This window comes from Anser anser (assembly GCF_964211835.1).
Source record: "Anser anser genome assembly, chromosome: 27".
In the NCBI taxonomy this organism is placed as follows: domain Eukaryota; kingdom Metazoa; phylum Chordata; class Aves; order Anseriformes; family Anatidae; genus Anser; species Anser anser.
This window is the reverse complement of record NC_139748.1, coordinates 6,047,918-6,072,947: the sequence shown is the minus strand read 5'-3', so window position 1 is coordinate 6,072,947 and position 25,030 is coordinate 6,047,918. Positions and strand designations below refer to the sequence as shown.

Sequence of the window (25,030 nt, the reverse complement as noted above, 5' to 3'; positions counted from 1 at the left end):
CCCGCGCCGGGAACGAGCGGGAAATGGCGGCCGGCTCGGGGGGGGGGGGGGGGGGGGGAGAGGTGGGGGTTTTGGGGCAGGATCTGGGGATTTCGGGGACGACTTTGGGGATTTGGGGGCCGGATCTGGGGCCGGGGCCCCCCCGCCGCAGTCCCCTGGGCGCGCGGCCGGGCTGGTGGCACGCAGGCGCCGCTCCCGGAGCTGCGCCGTGGCGATTTCCGCACGGATTTGACCCAAATTTTCCCCTCCCCGAGCCACCCGGTGTGCGGGCAGCGGTGGGGCCGGGGCGCTGGGTGCCGGCTGGGCACAGCCTCCTGCGGACCTCGTCGTCCTGCCCCCAGCTGGGCGAGTAACGCTGGGCATGGGGAAGATGGGTTAATTACCAATTAGGTAACGAGGGTGCCAGCACGGCTCTGATCGTCGTGGTGCTTCGATCCACTCGGTGGATCCATCCGAGAAACAAGATGCCATTCCCAACGCTGATCTAACGCTTCCCATGAAAAGCAGCTAACTGCTCAGCTGCTGGGCCTTGCAGGCGTTTCGCTGGACCACTGTCTCAGGGCGTTACACGTTTCCCGTAGAACTTCTCCGAGTTCCGTTCTGTTCAACACCATTTTAGTCCTAATAAAAGGGTCGTAGCTTTGTTAGGAGCGCTTGCTGTATCCTCTCGGGTTCCTACACTAAGGGGTTTTGGCCCTGCGCAGCCGCCCGGTGCTGCGGGGAAGCCAGCAGAGGGAGTCGCGGCCACCCAGCGGGGCCCTGAGCACGAGCGCTGCGCGTCCTCGATGCCTAGGACAGGGCATTTGAAAGCATGGCCGAGAGCAGGGGCCCTTTGGCATCAGATTACAAGTATTTTGCAGGGAAGGTAGGTACGCACGTGGGCAATTTTGGGAGGCAGAAAAGGCCTCTTCATAATTTGTAGGTTTTGCTTTATTACACGCTACGAGCTCTGGGAATGATGCGTGTAGTTCCTCTGAGCCCCTGCAAAGAGTTTTAAAGTGAGAAACTGCAGCACAAAATGTCATGGTATTAACGCGACACAGAAGGACAAGCTCACTCCTAATTTTCAGCCTTTGCACAACTGGGATTCCCAGTAACGGTGAGCTGCAAGACCTCAAGCACGATGCAGTCCCCCCCACTAGTATCCTACAGCAACTCTAGGAAAGTTCCTGCCTCGAAGTCCCAACAGAAACAGCACAAAAACTGCAGGGATCTCAGTACTCTGGCAGCCTCCTCCTGCAGAGGGATGTGATGCCCCACATTTGTACTAAATGAGCGCTGCAGTTGGCTCTAACGAGGTGTAGGTCCCATCTGCCGGGGCTGCTGCTCTGTTCCATGCTTCCTGTGGCCCGGGGCCAGGTTTCTTCATGTGAGGACTTCACAGACGGCACGTGGCCAGATTGGGAAGGCAACACAGCAAAGCAAGGACGTAGACAGGGATCGCAGACCCTCGGACGCTTGCTTCCACCACCACATGCCGTCACAATCTGAGCCTCGCGCAGAGGTCTCCTGCAGAAGCAAGATATTACTGGCGGGGGAAGGAGCATCTCCCCTCCTGCTAGGTTTCTTCCCTGACTCTTCTAATCTGGGGTAGCACCCTCGAAGGTTTGCCAGGCCCTAGCCCAAATCCAGCCCTCTTTCCCCAGACAGCCTGGCACTAGCAGAATGAATGCCCCCGAACTGTGCCCGTCCGTAACCGCTCCATCTGGTCCTCCCTCATAGCTCCCTGTGCGGCGTGACACTCCGCAGCACGCTGCCCCAAGAACTGCTGCTGCCGCCACGCTCCCTGCGGCTCCTGGGGCTCCTCCACTGCTTTACGTCTTCAGCCATTCATGCAGCGAAGCAGTGTGTTAATAAAACGCCAGCAGGGTTGGCAGGTTGCACGCGCTTTGCACGGTGTGTAACGATAACGTGCGTGGTGATGTTTTGGGATCTGTGTCCTCTAATTCACGGTGCAATGGGAGAGCTGCCTGGGTTGCTGCAGCGTGTCCTGCTAGGAAAACATCGTGGCATCACGCTAGCTGGGAAGGGCATTAAAAAGCTGCTGTCTGCACAAAACAACTGGAGTTGTTGCAACTAGGTCAGGTGAGAACATCAAACTGCCTGCAAGCACACGATTACAGACAGGCCTTTGAACTCCGACTTCTGTGGCTTTTTAGAGGTATAGGTGGAGTCCTCGGCCATAAAGTACGTGCTTTGTCGCTTTGCAGCCTGTGTCCAGGGATTTGTGCTTGGCTAAACACAGAAGCCTTCTGTACATGTGCAGGAGCAGAGTTATGGCGCCGTGCAGCTATAAGGGAAAACGATCAGGATTGTCTGGACTTCCTCTCGGCAAGGTATTTGTTTTGCAACGCAAATCCCCATAATTTGAGAGCTAACATACTGACGTCTGAGTTGTCCCCTGGTGCTCAGCTCTGCAGAGTCATGGGGGTAGGAAGGAAAGATTCCAAGCTCTGCTATGCACGCCAACGAAAAAAATCAAGTCTTAAGTTCGTAGTGCAGACTTTGCGTGGTGCCAACAGCTAGGAATGCCACTTCGTCTTAAATCAAGGCTGCCATAGGAGAGCCAAGAGAATCTGGAAGTGAGGGCTATGCTTTTCATGGGGTTTGTATTACTCTGTTTTGAACAGAGTTGAGAGGAGCTTGGCGTGAAGCCACTGTCCAAAACAATGTAGGGAAGCATATGTGGTTTGAGAATTACTCAATACCATTTGAGCTTTCAGTTTTTCCTGTCTTTCAGTCCAAAAGGTATGAGGGTTCCAGCACTCAGTTTCCTTCCCAGTAAGCAACTCAGCACGGTAATGTTCACTAAAATCCTTCGCCATTGCATTTCACACATGCAGAGCTGCGGCTCCCCTTGAGAAACCCCTTGGAAGAGTTTGAAGTTAAATGAAAAAAAAAAAAAAAAGGGGAAAAAAAGAGGAAAAGAACTCACTGCAGTACATTACAGGTAGTTTAATATTAACATTCCTATTAGCCATCGTATCATTGCTAAAATTTAGCAGCCAGGAGCAGAATTCAGAGGAGCCACCGTGCTATTACTCTACATCAAGAAACCACGCGATGCCCAGCAGCGAAAGTTAGAGCTGTTCACATGTTCTGGAATTTAGCCCAGGGCATAGACCTGTATATAAAGGACCCATCATTTACACCAAAACTTTGCACTGAAATCGGGGCTGAATAGTATATAGACACAGTGCTGGCCACTCATCTGCAATTAATCTCACTAAATAATTTCATTAATTCAATTAATTAATTTCGCTCTTCGCAGTGGGCAATCTGTGCCATGAAATGATCCTCCGGCTGAGGGCATGGCAAAAGCTTGTGGCATGTATTGCTGCTGTAGGTAAATGTTTCTGCTTTCAGTGTAATCCTAGACCACACCTCTGTACTGATAATACTGTGTTAAACTCTACGGCTGATGTACAGAAAATAGAAGTAAGCTGATTTTTTTCCCCAAGTGTTAACTGTGTCTTAGTTTACAATTTTCCTGGCTCTTCAGAACAAAACGAATACATTCTTCCATTCTTCACTATTTCAGCAAGAGAATGCAAAGAACATGAAAAAATAAATTACTGTTTACTGGGATTTAGTTCAGGTAGATAAGACAGATGGAGGGAAAATTACTCAAAGGACTGGCATCATATTTTGTTAGTGCAGACAATATCAACCTCAGCAATTTGTTTAACAGTAATGACAAAATGCTTTTCTTTGAAGCTTCACATCACTCTACACGCTTCTACACACTTCTGAAGATAATGGAACTGCCTGCACGTAATCTGTCAAGATATGGCAGATGAGTTTTACTTGCTAACAATCAATAAATATATAAAAAGTGCTAAGTTGGGGCATTTAAACTAATTTCTAAAGAATTTCAGGAAAGAAGTGCATATCATTTGTTAGAATTCACTATAAAACTAGGAATTATCTTGTACATTGAAATTTCTCTGCTGTTGCTATTGCCGAATATCATACCTATTTGAAAATGCCTGAGAGCAATAATATAAATGTTGCTTTTTGTTTAGAACAACAGAATTACCGTAGGCATTAGTCAGGCTGTCTATTTTAAGAACTCTGGAACAGAAAAGAAAAAAAAATAACATCAACTGCTGATAAGAACCACCAGAACTGTTGCTTGACAGTACCTTTCTCCCTTCTATTGACATCCCAGTTCCCCAACGCTTGCAATTCAGGGATTGCTGGTCTACTTCCATCTCTTCTCCCAGCCTGGGTCCTCGAAATCTGATTGAAAGGATGGAGGATCAAACTGCCGGAGAGAGCTTGGCTCTGCTTCGTTCTGGGCTGAGCATGAGATAGCTGATGGCTCTTCAGGCAGAAATCTGGTGTCAGAATTCCTCGTAGAGGAAAACTCTCCGGTCTTCTCCAAGAGCAAATCTATTTCCTGAAACGTACACAAACATTACTCTAGGCCAAGGGTGGCCAGTCAGTTGAGCAGGTCAAGCGCGGTTCCCATGCCAAGGCAATGGCATGTGAGCAGCAAGAGGGCCACGCTGGCGTGGGAGCACAGGGCAGCCCAAAACCCCAGCTGCTGAGGGAATGAGCCAGCAGGGCTCCCAAGCTGCCAGCTCCAAGCTGCTGCGGGTCCCTTCTGCGCACCTGGCCCAGCCTCGTCTCACAGGGGACTTTTGGGGAACCATTGTCACCTCCTACACGGAAGCTGCTCCCAACCTTTTCCCCAAGTCCCCTAAACAGAGAGTGGTGAACGTGTCCTGACACCTTCATTCTATGGGAGAGAGTCAGGAAGGTCAATACCTTTGTGCTAGACAGCGTAATGCCAAGGTAAGAGAGTTAAACAAGTTGTTTCTTGAGCAGCAGAACACAAGAAACCCATTTTCCTATGGATTTGGATAGGGTTCTTTTTCCTTCATTCTCCCCTCCTTCAGCTAGAGGACCCCAGCCTGGCGGTATGCACAGCACAGTTAGCCAAGGCTGGGTTCGTTTTCCGAGGTGGGGCAATTACTGGAATCTTCTGCTCAGAAGAAGGGCTCTTCCTGGAACTTGCAACTGTCTACCCCATTTGAACTTGGCTGACACAGCGTATGAGCTTAAAAACTATTGCACAGGACTGGCAGAAAGATCACGTGCACAAGCTTCATTTCTTTGGAAAATCAAACCAGTGCTGTCCTTCACTTCTCCCATCAGCCCCAAGGGAGCTGGTGCAGTAACCTCTGGAAATAAAAAGCTTGGAGCTTTTGCTCTGCCCTGGCAGGGTCCTTGCTCTGTGGGAGAAATGGAAACTGTCTAAAATGCCACAAACTCATTCCCTGCTGCAAAACTGGCCTGATTCCTTTCCAGTCTGCACACAAAGTTGTCTTTCCCCAGGCTGGAACACAGGACTCAGAGAAGCAAATTGGATTATTGGTGGTTTGTTGGTGATTTTTGTTTTTTTGTTTTTGTTTTTTTGGTCTCTGTCCATTGCAAACCACCAAATAACTGAAAAATTCAAAAGAGCATCTGCTCTGCCCTACTTCCTCAGTAACACCACAAGGCTTTTAAGTTACTGACAGAGTAATTAACAACACGAAGACTTAAATGTAAGCAAAATATCCTACCTTCTGGTGTTTAGCTTGTAGTTTATCAGCAACCTCTTTTGAGCTAAGTTGTAGCCCATCTGGCTTTTGATGCTTCTCCAAAGCAGCCAGCACGGCATCATGAAGAGTTAGAAAGAACATTCCTTTGGTGACACCTCTGACAAAGAAATCATTCTTCTCAAGCGCTGCAATCACAGAGGCTATAAAAACGGGGGGAAATAAACAGCAGCAGAAGTCACAACAAGCAGTATAACTAAAACATTTCGCTGAAATTTAAAACTTATCCCTCATGATCAGCTAATATTAATAAACAAATACTGTACTCACGGTGACAGCCAGCTATAAGGACCGTAATGCCAGTGTCGTGAAACATGTGGAAGATCTGTGGAAAGAATCCCATACCAGCATCAGAACAATCTTGCTTTATGTAAGCGCACCAGAAGGTAAAACATAAATGAGGAAAGAAAAACTCCTTTGCAATGGTTTATCTCTGAAGAAAGTCCTTGTTCCCGCGTCTCAAATCCCAGGTCTTAGCTCAGCACTAAACAGCCAGAGTGTCCAAGATCTAAATGAGTGTTGACTCCAAAACCAGGGCAGGTCGGTGACCCTCCTACAGTGCACCATGCAGCACACAGTGTTATTTCTTCACTTAAACAAAAACGTCTCACAGGAACAGGCTAACTCGAAACATTTCTACATGCACAGACTCCATGCCCACGTGTAAACAACGAGAATAGGAACCCGTGTTTTCAAGCATGACCTGTAATTCTGTTAGTCTCAATTTTTATGTCCACCATTTTCAGATGTTTTAACTTAATTTCAAAAGAATCAGATTTTAGAGGGGATTGATTCTCACCATCTTCTCTGTGCCTGGCCCTTTGTAATTAAAAGGCCTCAAAAGAGTCACTTTGAAAAAAAAAAAAAAGGCCATAAACCTCAATATTTTAGAGAATCACAAGAGAATCACAGGATTTCACAGTATGAGGCTGGAAGGAATCTGAAAAGACCTCATCTCCCTCCCCAAAAGGGGAGGTCGTTTAATAGGTGGCAAATAAATCTTTAAGGATCTTAGGGAGATCAGCTCAATGCACAATTATTCCCAATAGGTGTTAGGAACCAATGAAACAGAAATCTTTGAAGCTGAGCTATAGACTTTGAGGGAGCTGAGTAAGAATCCATCTGGAACTGTGTCTTTCTGAGCAGCACAGCTACATTAAATTTATTTTTGCTAAATATATCTCTCCATTGGCTAGGGTCCCCACTTGAAGACTAAAATGTTCAAGCCTTACTTCAAAGAAAAGGCTAATTAGGCATTCAGCAATAAAATCACTCTAAGAAAAGATAACTGGTAGTTTTACATCTTACACTTCTAAAGAAGAGGATTTTTTTTTCTAAGTGTCCAGTTGGAAGAAAAAATAAACAGCCAAAATGGAAAAAGCAAATTAGACATTCTAATAAATATATTTTCAGTTTACATTATTTTAGAACTAGTGACAACGGATGGCAGGTTTTAACAAGTATCAATAATGCGACTTTTGCTTTTAAAAAAATGGCTTTATGGGAATTTATTATTTTCTGAAAATCAATAGCTGAATTTTGCACCCTGAAGGGTCAACTGGAAGATATGTGGATTGTTACGTAGCAGGGCACTCTAGGCTACCAAAAAACATATGATATCGGGTAAACTTTAGGTTTCACAGTTTCGTGCTAGATTTAGGTTGCTTACCTCTTTCAGTAAGTCTGAACCTTGCAAATCCACAAATTGCACCATGCTGAAGTCTAAAATAACGGTGTGAACTGGACACGGCAAATGCACTGACCGTTCCTCCTGACCTAACTGTACCGAGGAATTATCTATTGCAGAGCCTGCCAAAGGGCTAGCTCCTTTCCCTTCATCCTCCTTCTTTTCAGTCTTAACTCCTGCGTTAGTGCCCGGGGATGGAAGCTGCGCATCAGCTGTTCCCACCAGGAGCGCCTTCGAGTTGTGTCTGTCTCCATTCTTGGACCAGCGTACCAAATTCACTGAAGACGACGAGGAAGCGCTGCCTGTGTGGCTTCGCTTCACCAGTTTCGCTGTATATGGTATCTAGGATGGAAAATGGAGAGTACATCAGCGGTTGGAAGAACTAGGCCCAGGGGGGTGGAAATTTTTTTTGCTGTAAATAAACACTGTAAATCACATGATAGTTCTTCTCTCATGGTAAAAAACACATCTGAAGTAACACTAAATATAGCACAAAGCCACAAGTGTATGCAAAGTAGCAGGTGACTTAAGCAAGCCTCAGATGTGGTTAGGAGAGTGCCTTCAGCCACCAAATAGCACTAGTGGTACCTCACTCTTCCACGTCTTGAAATGGCCTGAGATACTGCCATCTGACTTATTATTTCTACTTTCCATAAAAGAAAAAAAAGCAAAAAAAAAAATGCTTTCTATGGCTTCATACAACATCTCTTCCCACTCTAAGAAGACATTTTATTTTCCTTCCTCGTATTTTTCAGATACATTGCCTTCCTAGGCAACAGTAAGCTGACCTTTACTGGCTGAGTTCTGCAGACCTCTTGTTCGTCTCCCTTCTCGTATGCCTGCTGGTTCCTGAGTGGACCAATGTAAATTTTTTTTCTTAATAGTTCCAAGTGTGTGGGTTTTTTTAATTATTATTTTTATAGCACAAGACAGGAAAAGTCACCCTCTGCATTTCTGCGCTTTAGAAGATGCTGTTAAATTATCCATCTGCTTCCTAAGCACCTCAGTGCCACATATGTTTTCCACACCGCTGTCTTTCAACCCATTTCTCATACAAGGACTTATACAAATCACATCTAACTGCTTGGAAAATATCTTCTTTTGCCTGAAGTTTCTTTCATAAACTAAGACTTGGAAAATTCAGATGAAGAGGGATATGAGGGACTCTCCAGAAGACGCACAGCAGCCAATTACAGTAAGGATATGAGATAATTGTCCGATCAGGATAATCACAGCTGCCTTTGTGGCTTTTTGTACTCATTCTTGGCAATATTGGCAGCGGTACACATTTCACTTTCACTCACTTCTTTGGGGAAAAAGAAGAGAATGCCTACTGAAACACCTTACAAAATTCATTCTCTTGGCTGAGGAGAAGAAGTGAGGATATGTTGAATTTTTCAACTGCTAGTTAATTCACCCAGTAAGCTGAGCTTTTATTGCTCTATCACGAAGTATATATGAAGAAATACAGTGGTAATGTTTGCTTATTTTCAAACAGCAAATATATATATATGCTTTATATAAACTTTTACAGCCTCTTAAGTTCTGGCAAGCCAAGAACATTGCCCTCAGTAACAGAAAACCAGGCACCTCGAACAGACAGATTAGATAAATACACTTTTAAAGCTGACCCTAGGTGGTGGTAGAGGTTGATCACAGACACAAGAGCATTTAAAATCTTTGCTTTCCAACGAAGTGTCAGACGAAGAAGCTGAAACGAAAGCCCTCATTTCACTTTGATCTAGAGGCACTGCTTTCATGTCCATCTGAAAGAGAAAAATAGTCTCATTACAGGGATAACAGTAGGTCTTAGAAACCTCCACTAACTGAAAAAAATGGCATTTACCTTGCGTAACAAGTAATTTTTGAAGCTATTCATATTTGCAAAAGAAATGGAAGAACAGCACTGGAAGATTTTGACACCTTCAATCTCCGTTGCCTTTAAGACAAAAGTTGGATCTGTGAGAGTTGTACTTAGCAGGAGCCGTTTTTCCCCTCCTGACTATGCAGTAGACTGCAAGGTGCTATCCTAAGGACAGAGTTTCTGGTAATGTTGACTACACCTCCCACTGGTAGTGGCACTGGCAACATGGACCTAATCACCATAAACAAACCCGTTCCTCTTGTTAAAAAATGTACCTCCAGCAGCTCTATCACTGACGACAGTTGGCTGGTACAATATAAAACCAGCATATTGTTTTTAATATTGCTCACTACAAAAAACACACACTATGCACTTGTCTTACTAACCTTGTACTTCTATTATTCGATCTTTGCAAATCCATCAGCATAACATTGGGCATGTACCCAGGTGGCAAAGCTCTTTACTGCTGTATTGCCCGACTCTGTAGGGTGCAGGTCTTAGCAATAGAGTGTTAAAAAAGCCTGTGCCCTAGCTGTTATCCCATCACCACAAGGATCGGTGAGTCAGTCTAGCACACGCACAGCTGTTATTGTGAAAACATACACAGCGTGGACAAAACCAGACTGAGAAAAGCAGGTCAGCATAAAACACCGAACAGCTCCGGAAATGACCGCAGTGTGGCTTCCACCACGGGGACAACACAGATTGACACAGGGAGCTTCACGGGGCCCGAGCAGGCTGACCTAGGTACCTGAGTCACTTCGCTCTCCAGATATTTAAGCATTCTTTAGTTTCAAAGTTTTGAATCAAATGAACTGAGTCTGAATGGCCACCCCCAGGCATTTAAGGGAAAAAGATGCATTGCAGAGAGAAATGGAACATTTGTTTTTTGTTTCCTCTTACAGCTCTGTAGACGGATAAACTTCTATAAATATTCATGTTTGGAATCTGTCCCAGCTCCAGCATCTTCATTCTGAAACAAGATGTTTATTAGGTTTTCACATACAGCAGAGAAAAACTGCATGTTCCTAAAAGCTTGATCTCCATTTCTCTCCTCTTCACTGGATATACCAACCCTAACTTTAGAGGGTGCGAGTACAGCAAATTATTCACTCCCAATCAGCATTCGCTGAATAGGGGAGCAGCACACGAGCACACCCTTAAGGTATGCTGGTGCCTTCAAGAATGTATAATGTCCCATTTCTAGGTCTGGAACAATTGGATTATTGTTATTACACCAGGAAGTGCGTTCGCTCTCCATCTTCCCGCAGCCTTCCTCAAAGCTACAGCTACACGAACAGGTGGAAGCAGTTGCAAGCTCTGCTTAGGGCTGGCTACACATGGGCTAGGTCGGTCCAGAGGTCATGCAGCAGCTTTGGTGCAGCATCTTGCCTCTAAGGAGAATACCTCGGTTTGGGTACTGTGCTTTGCTAATGGTGCTGCACGGTTCTGGGGTGAGTTCTGGTCAGTTCCGTCTTCCAGCTCTCCAATGACCGGACAGGCAGCCACTTGTTTATTCCACCCATAACTCTGAGCAGAGGAATACTGGGAGTTTCAGGCAACTGAAATTCTTCCTGAAAGTATTCTTTCAGAGCCACTCTGGATCAGTTTGATACTTGCAGGAACTGAGGCATTTCCTTGCTTTTTGCACGTTATTCTAGAGGCTTCAGCCTACTCAGACAAGTACTTCCCTATCATGGTAAATATCATAAGGTGTGGCTTGGATTTATGAATGATTTTCCTGGTTGGAACAGCAGCTAACACACTGAGCAATGTGGGCCCAATGTAATCTCCCTCAGCGATTATAGATTAAGTTTATGGAGAAGATAGAGCAACTTGGTAAATGGCAATGAAGACTAAGGAATACATTTGAAATAAAGACACAACATCTCATTTTATCCTTCTGGAAGCGTGTATACAGATCACCTCTCCTGGCTGATGCCTACACTACAGGGAGCAGTTTCCAGCTGCACGGCACACCTGCAGAAAGGACCAAGCCAGAGCCCGTAGACTTGACGAAATTATTGCTTTGGGATAGTATTAGAGACTCCAGAATGACCTGACTGAAGTGTTTACAAACATGAAACTACTTTTCCGTTGTCACATGCATAGCTATCTCCACAACATCAGATCTCAGAAAAATTAGCATTTTGCTCTAGGAGTTACAAGTACCTGTGTGATCTAATGCTGATTATGAAGAATGCAAGTGCCAGGGCGATCGCTAATCCCACATCAAGACCAAGACGAAGCACTGCAGCAAAAGTTCCAAGCCAAATAACCTTTGAACAAGAGACGGAGTGAACATTAGCCGTAAAATCATCTAAAAATGACCTCCAACTCAGGCCCAGCATTTGAAAATTGAAGAAAAAAAAAATCTTAGCGATACTCTAGACCCCAGTCCCGGATGTAGTCACAAAGATGACAAGAAAAAGGTGCAGGACCTCAAAACGCATAACTCAACTACAGTTACAGACAAGATGGACTGCCTGCTTTCCTTTGCCCTGCATTTGGGGATATGCAGTGGCTATACAGATGCCTCCACAACTCTGGTCTACCCTGAAGAACAAGGCAAATATCCAGGTGTGGCTGAAAAAATGGTGCTGAGAACTTCCCTCCTGGTAAGCACTTTGTTCTTGAAAATACAAGACTGCATGGAGATCCCCAGATAAAGATTTGGTCTGATGATGCTGAAACCCTCAACCCAGACAGAAAGGATTGATTTCTGGCATGGCAAATAACAGAAGCAGGTCTGGTAGATTTTTTTGATCCTTTCTATCATCAAGTTCAACGTTGGCTAAGCCTTCACAATCCTTAGAACCCACAAGCTGCAAATCTTATGCACAGTTCAAATCTCTGATTTTTTAACGGGGCTTCAGTAATTAAGAGGAGTCACATCATACTGGGGGCCTTTCTCTTAATGAGAAATCCGGAACAAGAGTTAACATATTCCCAACTGACAGCTAGACAATTTCCTTCTCAGGGGATCTTGGAAACAACAACAATGACCAGTTCTCCCTGTATAGAATTGCAAATTGATTTGTAGAGATTTCAGTACAATTCTTTCAGTGGGTATTTCAAAGGATCCCTCTCCTATGAGAATGGCCACTGCTTTGCCTTGCCCTCCCAAAACATGCATTTCTCCCTTTAAGGCACATTACAATTCTTAGGTGTTTTTTTTTGTTTGTTTGTTTCATTTTGTTGTGTTTTTGTTTTGGTTGGTTGGTTGGTTTGGTTTTTGCCACTTACTAAATGATACTTATCCTGTCTCCACAGAGTGGGGATGTCCAGAAATTTTTGAAGAAAAGGTAGCATATTAAATACCACAATAGCAGCCAGTACACCCTGTACAAATCAAAAAAAATCCATCTGATATTTATTGCATCCACAACATGCTAAGGAACAGATATCCAAGACAAACTGCTCAGAATTTAAATCCTATTTCCATATTTTTTATGGATAGGTATAACAGATCTCCTCTGATCTGCAAACCAACATGAAACTAGCGTGCAACTTGTTTGACTTCACAATTACTTTTGCCAATACAACTGGACTTCCTCTTGAAACACTGTACGTAGTTTCCATTACAATATTCTTCAGTGAATCCCTATGCCTCCTGCAGCACTAGGAGAAATGCCAACATTATCTACAGAATTAAGAGCTGCTGTTTTGAAAAATGGTTTCAATTAGCATGGGCAGTGCATTGCCAAATTTAGGAAGTTGTTTGACACCATTTATTGAAACAGCCCTTCTTAGAAATGAAAAGGAGATTGAAGGGAAGTAGATGTTTAAATTCTGTTTTGTCAGCTAGTTTTGGGAAGGGGATTAATTCTCCTATCTCACAAAGAGGCCAGGAAAAAAATCAGGAAGTAATGCTCTATGTCAGTTGTTCTCTAAGAAAACTTAAAGGAAAAAAAAAAGAAAGTCTAGATAAAAATTTTAAGAGAGAAGTAAAAAAATGAGTACTCTGAACAATCTGAAGCAACAAATGTTTGCAGCAAAAAATGCACAAAAGGCAGTTTGGTAGTGCATATGGTTTTAAAATAAACCGCAATGACCAAGCTAGAATCAGAGACACTAAACCCAAACTCCCATTTCTGAAGATTGTATTTACCTCTTTAACACTAAAGATTTTGAAGCAGAAATTACTTATACAGATGCAAGACAGGAGCTCATGAACGTGTTATACAGTTGTGCAAAAAAGCTTGGAAGATGGGAAACTGTAAGTGAAATACATCTAAATTACACACCCTGGCAGTGAAATTTTAATGCTTTTAGCCAAGCAATTTTAGCTTGTTCTGAAGTCAGAGATGGGAGAGAGATGCATTGTTTATTATCCAGTGTTTCAGCCTGCTGAGATTTAGGAGAGTTTAAAATCATTGTTTTGGTTTGGTCTGCCCGTGAAACCAATTAACTCTAGAGAATGATATAACCCCGACTGTCCGGGAAATCTTCATACTATGCTTAGGAAGTAAGTAGGCTGCTACTATAACTATTTCATGTTCACTTACATTAGGAATCATCTGAAAAAAGTATCCCAGTTTCAGCGCAATCACCAGCATTATAGTTGCTCCAATCATTGCTGCTAACTGAACAGAAATACTTCATTAGAGATGCCTTCCAGAACCATTTCCTTACTCGTCCTCTCTAAACAAGTAGGTATGCTCCATGTAACAGCACCAATTAACAAAGTCCACAAGTGTGCCGTAATGGATTATACAAATTGCAGAATACTCAGGTTTTCAGTAGATAAAAATTTGGCCTAAACAGACTATTCTTATGCACAACAACGCAGGATTTTTATTTGATAATTTCATTTGAGAAATAAGATACTTCTCTTGCAAGTCAGCCTTAGGAACAAACTGTTTATTAAACAAAATTACTTCTATGATACACTGAGGCACATACAAATATTCAATTAAGAGGTATGATAAAAAAAATATTAGAAATTATAATTATATATTAAACCCTCCCTAAAAAATATTAAGATCACAAAGTACTCAAAAGTTAGGAAGAAGTGGCAGAATTAAGGGTGCTTAAACAATTTTCCATTTGGCTTTTTGGGCACACTAACTAAAATAGAATTTCAAACTGCATGAACACATCTTATTCTCCCTACAGAATTCTGGCTTCCTTCAGCAGACATCACACGCTGTAAATATCCCATAATTACAGTACATAACATACACAGAGAGGGCATGTGAATTCATGTTGCACGGGTATATAACTTTACATCTCACAAATTGTCTGGATGAAATGTCAGCCTATAGTCAATATACAGTGATTTTAGATGAGAGTGTGGAAGCTTTACAAATCCAGCCCAGCTCACCTGTGTTCTTCCACCTGTCTTCTCTTGAATGACAGTTCCAGAAATAGCACAGCTGATAGCAAAGCTTTTGAAAAATGAGCTGCAAATATTGCACAGCCCCACAGCTATTAGTTCCTGTAAAACAGAAACATAAGGAAGTAGAGAAAACCCCAAAATGAATGACTTACCTAAATAGAAGTGGCTTAACAAGAAGTACATTTCCTTCTGCTCACACTTGCTGGTTGCTCAGCCCAGAAAACCTTCTGGGAAACAAGGTCTCCCATGATTAGATCAGTTCTCTTAAAAGGCACAAAGTTTTCACAGCAGAGGATCTCATGGACCCAAGACTCTAATTGTTGTTTAGAAAGAAATCCACTTAGAACCCCAAAGTTTCCAGGCTAACACATGGCAAATTTCAGTACACCTGAACAAAAGCTCAGTGGGAAAGACGTTCCCTTTATATTTATCCGCAAAGACTACGGGAAGTCAGGGCAGCTTCCTTACTGGATAAATTCCATTCTAACACAGATTCACAACAAGCAAAACATGGAGTACTTCAAAACAGCCAGTACTTACTAAATCTAATAAGCATGGAAACACTGGAAACTAACACAGTTTTAGCTTAAAAGACTCTCAGTGCAATCACTCTGGGTAAAAGATGGCCAATATTGTGGATTTAATATATGTGCAGAAGCCAGCCTTCTATAGGGAAGGGCAACGAGTTGCTACAAAACCGTCAGCTGGCATATTCACTCCATCCGTGCATTTCTACCACTGTCAGGTAACTAGTGGCTTTACTAGCCTGAATTCAGCTCGCTCCTTAGCCTAGGAAGTATGTGCAGCTTTGTTCTCACCTGACTGCTGGAAATACTGTAGTTGTGAAGCGAGGCATACCTCTCTCCGATAAAGACAAGAAGGAAGCAGCTTACAATAGCAAGGGAGAAAGCAGGCATTATGATCTTGCTCAGGTTTGGTATATCTGGCATTGTAGGAGGCAGAAGCCTACAGGATCAGAGAACAGGTAAGTTTAAACCTGGTCTGGGCTCTGTGCACAGGCCGTACCCAGGACCAACACCAGAGGCATCACCTAGCACCTCACAGGAGATGCTCTGAATAGGTAAGACTCTTTGCTTTCACCTCACAAAAAATACAAATTCCTTCTTTTGTGTCTAACAAAACCTGAATCTGATAAAGAAGACTGTAGTTTGAATACTGCATACGTTCTGAAATGATGATGCAATTAAATCTCTTGAATAATTATTCCTAAAACTGTGCTGCCCAGTAAGAATCAGCCTGTCAGATTTCAAGAACAGACTGAAACATCCTTTCATATCTCAAAAGTATAACCCCGTGAACAGGATAGATAACTAACCTCTGAGGAATCTTACTGACCACAGCACTACTGGATTCAGCGTAAACGTGAATGCGATTGGAAATAATGGTGCCTGTGATGATCTGGGAAAGAAAACAAGAACATTCAGAAATACTTTTTTTTTTTTTTTCTGTTAAAGTAACAATACAAAAGGACTTGCTGTCTGTAATGTTATGCTCTGCCGCAGCTGGTGTCCCACAGGCCCCTGTTGGGCAAGTGGGAAATGGCTTCAACTCCAGTGTCAGCAAGGTGGGACTCTTGGTAGCTTATTCCATAGAATAAGAAAAATAGAAAAAGCAGCTATCTTTTAGATTTCTAGATTATCCATAAAAGTCAGAATTTTCATTTCAATAGAAAGTTTGGATTAAAAAAAAAAGAAAATCATCTATTTTCTAGGAAAGAAAAAAGTGGAGAAAACAGCAGCAACAAATACTGCAGAATTTACAGCAAGAACTGCTTCTGAATGTAACAAAATTGAATATCTCCTTCCAACAATTCCAGACCAAAAAAGAAGCATAGTTAGATCAAGACTCTGAAGCTTCGAGTTCATGGTTCTAGTCTCTAATAAAGATAAGAATTAACACGCAGAGTCCTGAACTGGGTTTCCATGGTGGTTTCATCCTATACACTGCTTTTTATTCATGTGGCAATTCACTGTGACTTGTTCTCATGGCCTTTTGTGAGCAGGGACAGCTTATTTTCACAGTAGCAGGGGAAGAACGAAGAAGTTCATTGCTGAGATCCACCCCACAAATCAATGACAAAGGCTGTTTGTGGTATTCAGCCCCACAACACCATCTCAGACAGGTCATTCCTGAACTGTTCGTTCAGTTATCATGATGGCATTATGGAGAACACTTACCAAGAGAAGTTCCATAGGAAATGCAATTGGACTATGTTTATAAGTTACGCTGATGCATTTACTGATCCATAGCACGGGCAAGCTAAGCGAAAACAGCAGTGTGCTGGTGGCGTTAGCCTTTGGGAGAGCCCGGAAGTAATGAAATATATCCTGAAAAGGAATCATCATACAGAGGATCAGAGGCAGACACTCCAACTATTTTTATATTCTAGAGGATTGACACACACTGCCCGGACAACTGAACCCATCCTTTTGGCTACAAAACTATCTTCAGTGAGAGGAGAGAGATGCCAAGAGCAAAACAGTATTTAAAATGAACTATTGGTATCTGCAGAGAAAAAACTGCCACAAGTAACTCAGATCTAGTTTGATCCTTCCTCTCTCTTCTACACCACCTTTCACTGACATTAGTAAAATAAATTAGGAAGACTTAGCATTAACTTGTCTTTGAGTCTGCTTCTTCTTTGTAAGATATGACAAAGACACTGTGTGTCCAAAAGCTTGCCCACAATGGTCAACTGAGGAAAAAAAGTACCTTTTCCTCTATGATGTGCTCCATTATGAATATAGACATGCTAAAAAGTATAAAGTTACATAAATAATTAAAAACACAGATTTTTCTTCTTGCATGTCGCACAATAATCTCCATACACCGTTCAAGACAACAGGAAGGAAAGTAAACCACAGCTGAGACTTGCACAAATATCCCTTAGCAACTGACTTATTCTGAAATTGCCTTCGATTTCTGCAACTGTTCTTTTTTTGTTATTGTTCCCTACAAGAAACATGCATTTCTTTGACTAATAATGAATTTACTTACGCAGAAAATGTCTCGGGGACCCTTATGGAAGTCAAGCATGACACCAAAGATAAAGATGAACTGGGATACAATGACGTGCAATGCTGCTGCAGTGAGGTAAGCATCAACAAGAGTCTTCGGCAAGTATTTTGTTACAAACCCCAGGCAGAAGCAGCCTAGCAGCAACTGTATGGGACAAACGAGAAGCGAGATGCAATATAATTAGCTGTGTCTAACCCGCCTTTCTTGTTTCTGTATTTGAAGAGCGTGACTCTTCACTGCCATCCACGATGGATAGTTATTTGAACGTGCTATATTCATTATGCACAATTAAGTAAGACACTGCCCAAACAAAATAGGAGTACTTTATATCAAGTGTGGGCAGTTATGTAGGGCTACCTAAGGGTTTACATACTGGAGAACTGGTCAACGCAAAGGATAATAACTTACTTCACACGTGGACGTATTAATCATCGACACGTAAATCTGAACCTATCATATCTTCTTCAGACATCCCGAGAGGAAGAGGCAGACCTTCACGTCCCAGTTTGTACAACATATGCACTCAAATGTGCTGAGCTTAGTATTTGTGGTAAGAACATGCAAGCAGTTCCACTTCTCACATTTGTACAGAGAACACACATAAGGATACATCATTAAGGATATAAAATAGATTCATCTTCTACCTGAATGATGCCAGTCAAAAACGTTACTGATGCAGTAAGTGTCAAGGCCTCCATATAACCTTTCGGAAGTGTAGGGTCTGAGAAATTGTCCACTGAACCATTAAAGGACAGCGTTTCGTTGAAATTAAAAGACTTCAGAATGTTTTTCACCACCAGATTTAGGATGCTGAATGAGCCTGGGTTCAACAGAACACAGAAAAGAAAATGGAACTGCATGAGATGTTGCAACAAGGATTTATCTTAAAAGCACACAGCCATCTCTTCACCCCCCCACCTGTCTGTACAGGATGAGACGGTCTATTTTTATTCATATATACAATATTATTCATATATATTTTACTGCTTCTGAATAAGTACCTAAAGTTTCCAAAGTCCCATTCGAAAATCTCGGACTCCTACAATTTTACAAACAGCCTTTGTTTGATCAGATGCACAACAAAAAAATTTGAATGTAGAGCACAAAAATGGATGCATTACAAGGAACTGCCATAAAATCACAGAATTACAGAATGGTTTGGGTTGGAAGGGACCTTAAAGACGATCTAATTCCAACCCCCTGCCACTGGCAGGGACACTTCCAAGTCCAAAAAATACAGTCAGTCTGAGAAAGAACTGCCAAAGAGGCCAGGACTCCACGTATCTACTTTTTATCCTAAACATGTAAACAGAATTTTAATAATCTGGTTTCTGAACAAATTAAGAATGTAAAACCATCAACAGCTCAGTCATGGCAACAAACTACAAGACCCCCGGAGAAGACCAGGAGCTAAATCGTGAATCACAGTCACATCCTGAGGGTAAATGGGAAGCAGCTTGTGCCGGCCCTTTACTTTACGTAGGAGACGCCTCCAGTGACATTCCAGCTGTCTCCTTTGCTGTGATGTCTGTGACACAGGAGCTGTGTCCTCAGGGGGACAGGGAGCTGTGTCCTCAGACTTCCTGAAATTCTCACCACAGATCAGCTGCAGAGGGGTGGAACAATGAATTGAGAATCTCTGGGTCTGGACTCTCACCTAAATAACATCTGCATTTTAGATGAAATAGATTAGGGCATCCTGGCGGCTTTTTGAAGCAGCATTGAACACAATCCCCACGTCCTGTAGAAACGTTTTGCAGTACAAAATAAACCTCACCTACTGAGATATGATGCGAGGTCCCAAATATAACATATAGCATCGAGCAGCAGAACGTGGAAAGGAAGCAATTGACCATTGGCAGAGGTAACCTGGTCAGCCAAATTCCTAACAGCCCTAGAAAGCAAAAATGTAAGTATCTAACAGACCTGATTTTGCAAGCTGGATTTTAAAGACTGTGTTATTTCATTTGCAATATAGGAAAATGCTGTTATTAGCCTATATTTTGATATAGTTTTAGGAAGACTTTATGAAAAGAGGCAGTGTCCTTTCCTTGAAATTACACTGCGTAACAGATTATAGAACATACGCTTTCTTGCAAATGTGCAAATAAATATGCTAATGATTTAGGGAACTTGTAAATTAAAGTTCCCACATAATCTGATGACATCTGAAAGAACAGAATGACATACAGGCGGTAAATTACGAAAAGGATGACGTAGGAAAGGAAGGAAGAGTGTTTTTTTTCTCTCTGCCTACCTTGAGGAATCTGAAACATCCCAACATTTAAGCCTGCATGCAGGTCCCTCAAGATCCATTCTCTGAACTGATACGAAAAAAGCCAGTTCAGGACAGGGAACGTCTTGCGTATGAACTTTCTGAACCTTCCCCGGGAGAATCTGAAAAGAATCAAATAAGCTAAGCGATATGCAATGCCTTTTACAACCTCCACGCTCTGCAGCCTTTTTGCATGACCTCACACTGAGCAGGCACAGAAGCCACGCTGCTACTGTCAGCTCTCTGCAGGCACCCTACGCTGCGAACCCACACCAGCATTAGCCTTCCCCAGATCCAGCTGGCGCATAGCGTGAGTCCTACATAGGCACCCCTGTGCCTTTGCATTCCTTTCAGATGAATCGCAAATAGTCCATGTGCCATTCGTATGACACCCTGCCAGCGCCAGAGCACCGAACGCATCAATTACTTGACCTCATTAACACCGCGGAAAAATAGGAGGTGGTAATTTGATCGCTCCTATTCTGATCAAAAAAAAAACAACATACAAATGCTGCATCTGGAGGGGAAAAAAAAAGAAAAAGCCTATCCCACGTCCAAAAAAAACCCAACAACTGTAAAAGTTTCCTGTATTACATTACTTAGCACAGGGATACAAGCAGGACTTGACCTGGATGACTTATTTTGCCTACACATCTTTGAATCAAAATTTCCAGTAGGTAAACTCTGACTAACCCCCGAGTCCGGTGCTCCTCCTTCCCCTATTTTAATCCCCTGGCCATATTTTCTACTTACAAACCAAATATAAGCGATGCAGTGTCTGCCCAGGGCTTCTGCAACCTTGAGCAGCGGCTGGGGAGACCGAGCCCCAGAGAACATTACAGAGCTGAGTCCCTTCCCGTCGTGTTATTGTCCAAGGTGCCTACACACTGGGCTGCCCAGTGAATACAAAATAGAGAACAGAGAAAACACAAGAGACGGGGAAGTGGAAAAGAAACAGGGAAAACAGCATGAGGAAGCAAGAAAGACGTGATTCTTAAATGAGGAGTTGGGGGAGGGAATAAAGACATTTTCTTATTAAGCAGCAAGTGCAGTGATAAAGTTTCCAATAATAATAGCCATGACTTTAAAGTATAATTCTCCTTTCAACCTCTGGGCAAGACTTATTTTATTGCAGCAGGCATTTCTGGGTGGGCAGACTTAACTCTAGATCACGTCATAATTATACACAACTCAAGCCTTTCCAGCAAGTAATTTTGTTTTTCTGACTGCAGATCTTTATCCAATCTCCTTCTTAATTTTTTTTTTAATATATGAAAAGACAGTGCCGGGATGGTTGGCTATTGCACAGTCTAAATGATCTCACCATTACAGAAATTAATCAATGGCACTTTTTCAAGGTGAAATGGAAAACTAGAAAGCACAGAAGTGAGTCAAACTATGGTTCCATTTGCCTTCACTTATCACCAGGAAATTACAATGGTTTAAGTAAAACAGGATCCACAGTTTTAGGCTGCAGTCGCCCACGTTGCTGAGCTGATGTAAGAGCTGGCTATACAAAAAGAGGGAAGTCTGGCTCCCCTACTCTCCTTTTCCCTGTGTGTCCTGTCCCACCTGGCAGCAGCAAGCTGCTAGATTAGCTCACCACACCTTGTGGAACCTCACCCATAGCTAGACTTGAGTCTCAGGTCCTGTCACGGTCCCAAAATAACAGTCTGAGTTTCAGTATACATTCAGTTTACATGCTGAAACAAAGCTCAGATAAATGATGAATCAGAGATTTTATATTTACTTTCTTATAAGGACTTTGTAGAGTAGACACAGTCATAACCATTGACAGTCCTCTCCACATCCAAAGAGAGATTCAGTCAGAAAACCAAGAGCATTCATGGTCAAACAAAACTAAAAGAGAAGCTGATGAAAGGGCTTCCTATTTTTGATTATATTTGCCTTGCTGGAAGAACACCAGGAATTCTCCTAAGTTGCCAACAAAGCCTGCCTTCTAGTGAGTCTACAGGGCTCCTCTGGCAGAAGAAATGCTTCTGTCCCTGGTATAATGACCAAAAGAGAAGTTTGGCAGATGCGAAAATCAGGCTGTGGAAGCATTAGTGCTGTATAGGCAGTACATTTGCCTCACCCATTCTCCTTGAATAATGTAGGAACATAGCTCCAAAATAATGCAACAGCAGTTTGGTCAATCTCAGGCATACCATTATGCAACTTTCCACGTCCCCAGCTAAGAAGGAACAGAAAATGGGTCTTGAAATTTAAGAAATAGGAGCAAAGTAATGGCACAAATCAGAAAAAAAGAAATTGAAAGCTTGTGTCTGACAGCTGGACCGAGGGGACTACAACTATCAACAGTTTCCCTTTACAATGCATATATCCTTCACGTTGTCATAGTCCTGAAGTGAACAAACACTTCTGCAGATCACAGATCAGCAGCTTTGGTAGTGGGGTGCTAAGCTGTTTGTGCGTGCTTTGGGTACGAGTTCTGTAACTGGGTGATCTGCTTCAGTTATCAATCAGTTTGTCATTTTAATCAGAAGCTGTGGGAAAGTCAGCACCTCTTTTACATTTGGGATTGAAGAGTCTCCTCCATTTCTTTACCCCTGTCCAATTCGTAGCATAGAGCTCACCTGCAATGTAGCCGTCTGTTCTGTTGAGGGATTTGTGGTTCTCCACGCAAGGTGGAAGGCAGGTTTCTTTCCAAGAATGCTTCGAAGTGCTTCTCTGTCTGCATTTCTCTTTGGGCCCTGTACACTGCTGGCTGCCTGCAAGTACGGACAGTATCGTTGTCTAACTCCATGTGTTTTTTTCTGATCACAGACAATGAAAAACCAAGGAACAGCAAATACAGGAGACCACAATGAAAGCTCTCGTTCTTCACAGTGAGACTGGAATAAAGAAACAAGGTGATTGACTGAAATATCTATTAAAACCAAAACCAGCAAAAAGCATAATATGTCCTCAATCCATCCCAACATAATTCCCGTGAAGATAACAGCAGGGATAAGCAAGGCTCTGGAGGCTGACACCCATGAAAGACATGCTGCTCTTAGGATCAAACAAATCAATTGCCAGTTGTAGGAACACCAGGGCCTTCTGGAATTTGCCTTATTCCTACTCTGTAGGGAGGACCAGCCTGGATCCCCTCCATTATATGATCCCAAAAGCAGGCCCGTGTTAAGGGAACTGAATGCAATCTCTCTCCATAAACCTACCACAGCTGAGGAAACGGTTTGAATTTTCCTTGTTTCCATGCTGGAGGAAAAAGGCTTAGGTTGAATCGTACAGAGAGCTGCTAAATCTGAGGCCGTACAAATGCCGCAACTTGCTGTATAAAATGGGTATCTGATACCATTCAGGTTTTTAAATGCCCAAAACATTTGACTCACGTTCCTGAGCTTTTTAATACCTGGAAGGAGATCTGAATTCAATCACTATCACTCGGAGTAGGTAAGATGTGAGTTCCCAAAGCGAATACTGAGTAAGCAAAGGTCCAGTGCAAGAGCAGAGCTAAGGTATTCTACAGTTCTCATACTGACAGCTGAGGCAGAATAAAAATTCAAATACAGAGCTACCAAGTGAAAGTACAGAGCCTACATACGAGAAAGGTGGTGACGAGCAGGAACGTATTTTGTGGCTATGGGCAGAAGAAGGAAGGAAAAGAGGACTCACTGAGCGAGCAGTAAGTCTTGTCAGAATGCAGACTAAGTATCTAAATTGTCAGAATGCAGACCAAACCTAAAAAAAAAAAAAAGAGAGAGAAAAAAAGAAATCATTGGGATTTAAGCTTTCTCCTCATATTTCATTTCCTGAACTGCCAGGATCAGTTTGTACAGGTTTAGTGCTTTGCATCATTGAGATATGTGACTTCTGATACAGCTCCAGGCACCCTGACACAGTATTTACTGTCTTGTAAGACATATCCACCAACACGTCCGCACACCCCAGTCATTCTAAACCACAGAAACAGATGGCTGTAAGGCAAGTCTCAAACCATCTCCAGGGCACAATTTCTTCCTCTTTTTAAAGCGGAGATAAATCAAGGTCTTCCACAGATGAGTTTAGATCTTCAAAACCAGTACAAGCTCTGGAAGCCTTAGCTGTTTATGACATCTTTGAGCACAATCATCTTTTCAAGGTAAGATAACACAACAAATAAGAAGCTAGAGATTGCAAATTAAAGGTGTTAAACCCCTCAGCAGGTTAGGAAGTCATTACTTTTTGGATGCAAGCAGTGGTAAACGTTAACTGTAGCTCATTCCTGTTATTTAGACCTCTGTGAGGACTCCCAGCAGCAGAGGACAGCGTCCCGCTCCGGTGGGCTGTGTAGAGAATACTATTTTTGACACAAGCCAGTATTTTAAAAGTGGGCTTCCAAATTCCATTCCCGATGCGTATTGCACAATACTGCTAATAAGACTCAAGCCTGCAATCGAACAGCAAGCGGCCCTAATCCCCAAACCCCCACACTATTTATTTGCTCTGACGTCCTGCACTTACTACCTAGCGAAGACACTTTGGGCTCCACTTCAAACCACGCTTAAGCTGCAGCACTTGAGGATTTCACTTGGTTTTAAGTACATACTTGAAGGACATACGTATCTTTGGTACTGCCAGGCCTCTTACAGCGCTGGGAAATAGCTTGTTCTCCATGCGGACACAGAAAGATAGGGAAATATATGGGGAAATCTGTGTGAATCAGCTTAGCTGTCCTCATCCCTAACGGCGTGAAGCCGTCTCGAGGGAACATAGTGTCCTCAGGAAGTTTACCAACGCTAATGAATTAATTAAAACCAACACACACAACTCCAGAAGCACATGAGGTACACCTCACAGGCCAACTCAGGCCTGCACAACTGCTGCTTTCGCTCAATTTTTTTCACACGTTTTCCTTTATTTTCACTCCAAGCACCGCCTGGGGCTCCGTGACCCCACAGAAGCGAGCACACCACACGAGGCACCGCCTCGCTTCCCCCCCCCGCCATGTCGCGGCGGCTTCCTCCCCTCACAGCCCTTGTGGGGCCGCCGTCGCGATTGGGGCCGCTCTCGCGATAGCTCCGCGTCGGCTCCATATTGGGGCATCTCCGCCCGTAGCCGGGGCCGGGTTATCGGGGCCGGGAGGCGGCGGGGGTCGGGGTCGGGGTCGGGGCCGGGGCCAGCCCGGGCTGCGCCGCTCGGGGGCCGGCTCCCGTCCCCTGTCGGCTCCCCGAGGCTCTCCCACCCCGCACGGTTCACCGGAGGAGGGGAG

General features: G+C 43.4%; 1 protein-coding gene across 9 annotated transcripts; it reads right to left on the bottom strand.

Moving 5' to 3' along the window:
• Positions 1-55: 55 nt before the first annotated feature.
• SLC26A8 (solute carrier family 26 member 8) lies at positions 56-24,950 on the bottom strand. 9 transcript variants are annotated; one of them, XR_014575564.1, is made up of 21 exons: positions 23,455-24,950; positions 22,413-22,670; positions 19,798-19,937; positions 19,318-19,434; positions 18,185-18,360; positions 17,520-17,684; positions 16,700-16,849; positions 15,838-15,920; positions 15,320-15,467; positions 14,487-14,600; positions 13,669-13,746; positions 12,407-12,502; positions 11,333-11,439; positions 10,064-10,133; positions 9,143-9,235; positions 8,928-9,062; positions 7,279-7,638; positions 5,880-5,934; positions 5,574-5,752; positions 4,146-4,402; positions 56-1,509 (listed from the first exon to the last, which is right to left on the bottom strand). XR_014575564.1 is itself a non-coding variant. In XM_083812293.1 (21 exons), the coding sequence occupies exons 3-21, from the start codon at positions 22,580-22,582 to the stop codon at positions 4,205-4,207; spliced, it is 2,634 nt and encodes an 877-aa protein (XP_083668419.1). In that variant the 5' UTR covers positions 22,583-22,670; positions 23,455-23,520; positions 24,792-24,950; the 3' UTR covers positions 2,943-4,204. The 9 variants fall into 9 exon arrangements, 8 of the variants coding, with proteins under 8 accessions (XP_083668419.1, XP_083668418.1, XP_083668421.1 ...); XM_083812293.1 differs by lacking the exon at positions 56-1,509 and having other exon boundaries at positions 2,943-4,402; positions 23,455-23,520; positions 24,792-24,950; XM_083812292.1 differs by lacking the exon at positions 56-1,509 and having other exon boundaries at positions 2,943-4,402; positions 23,384-24,950.
• Positions 24,951-25,030: the final 80 nt, after the last annotated feature.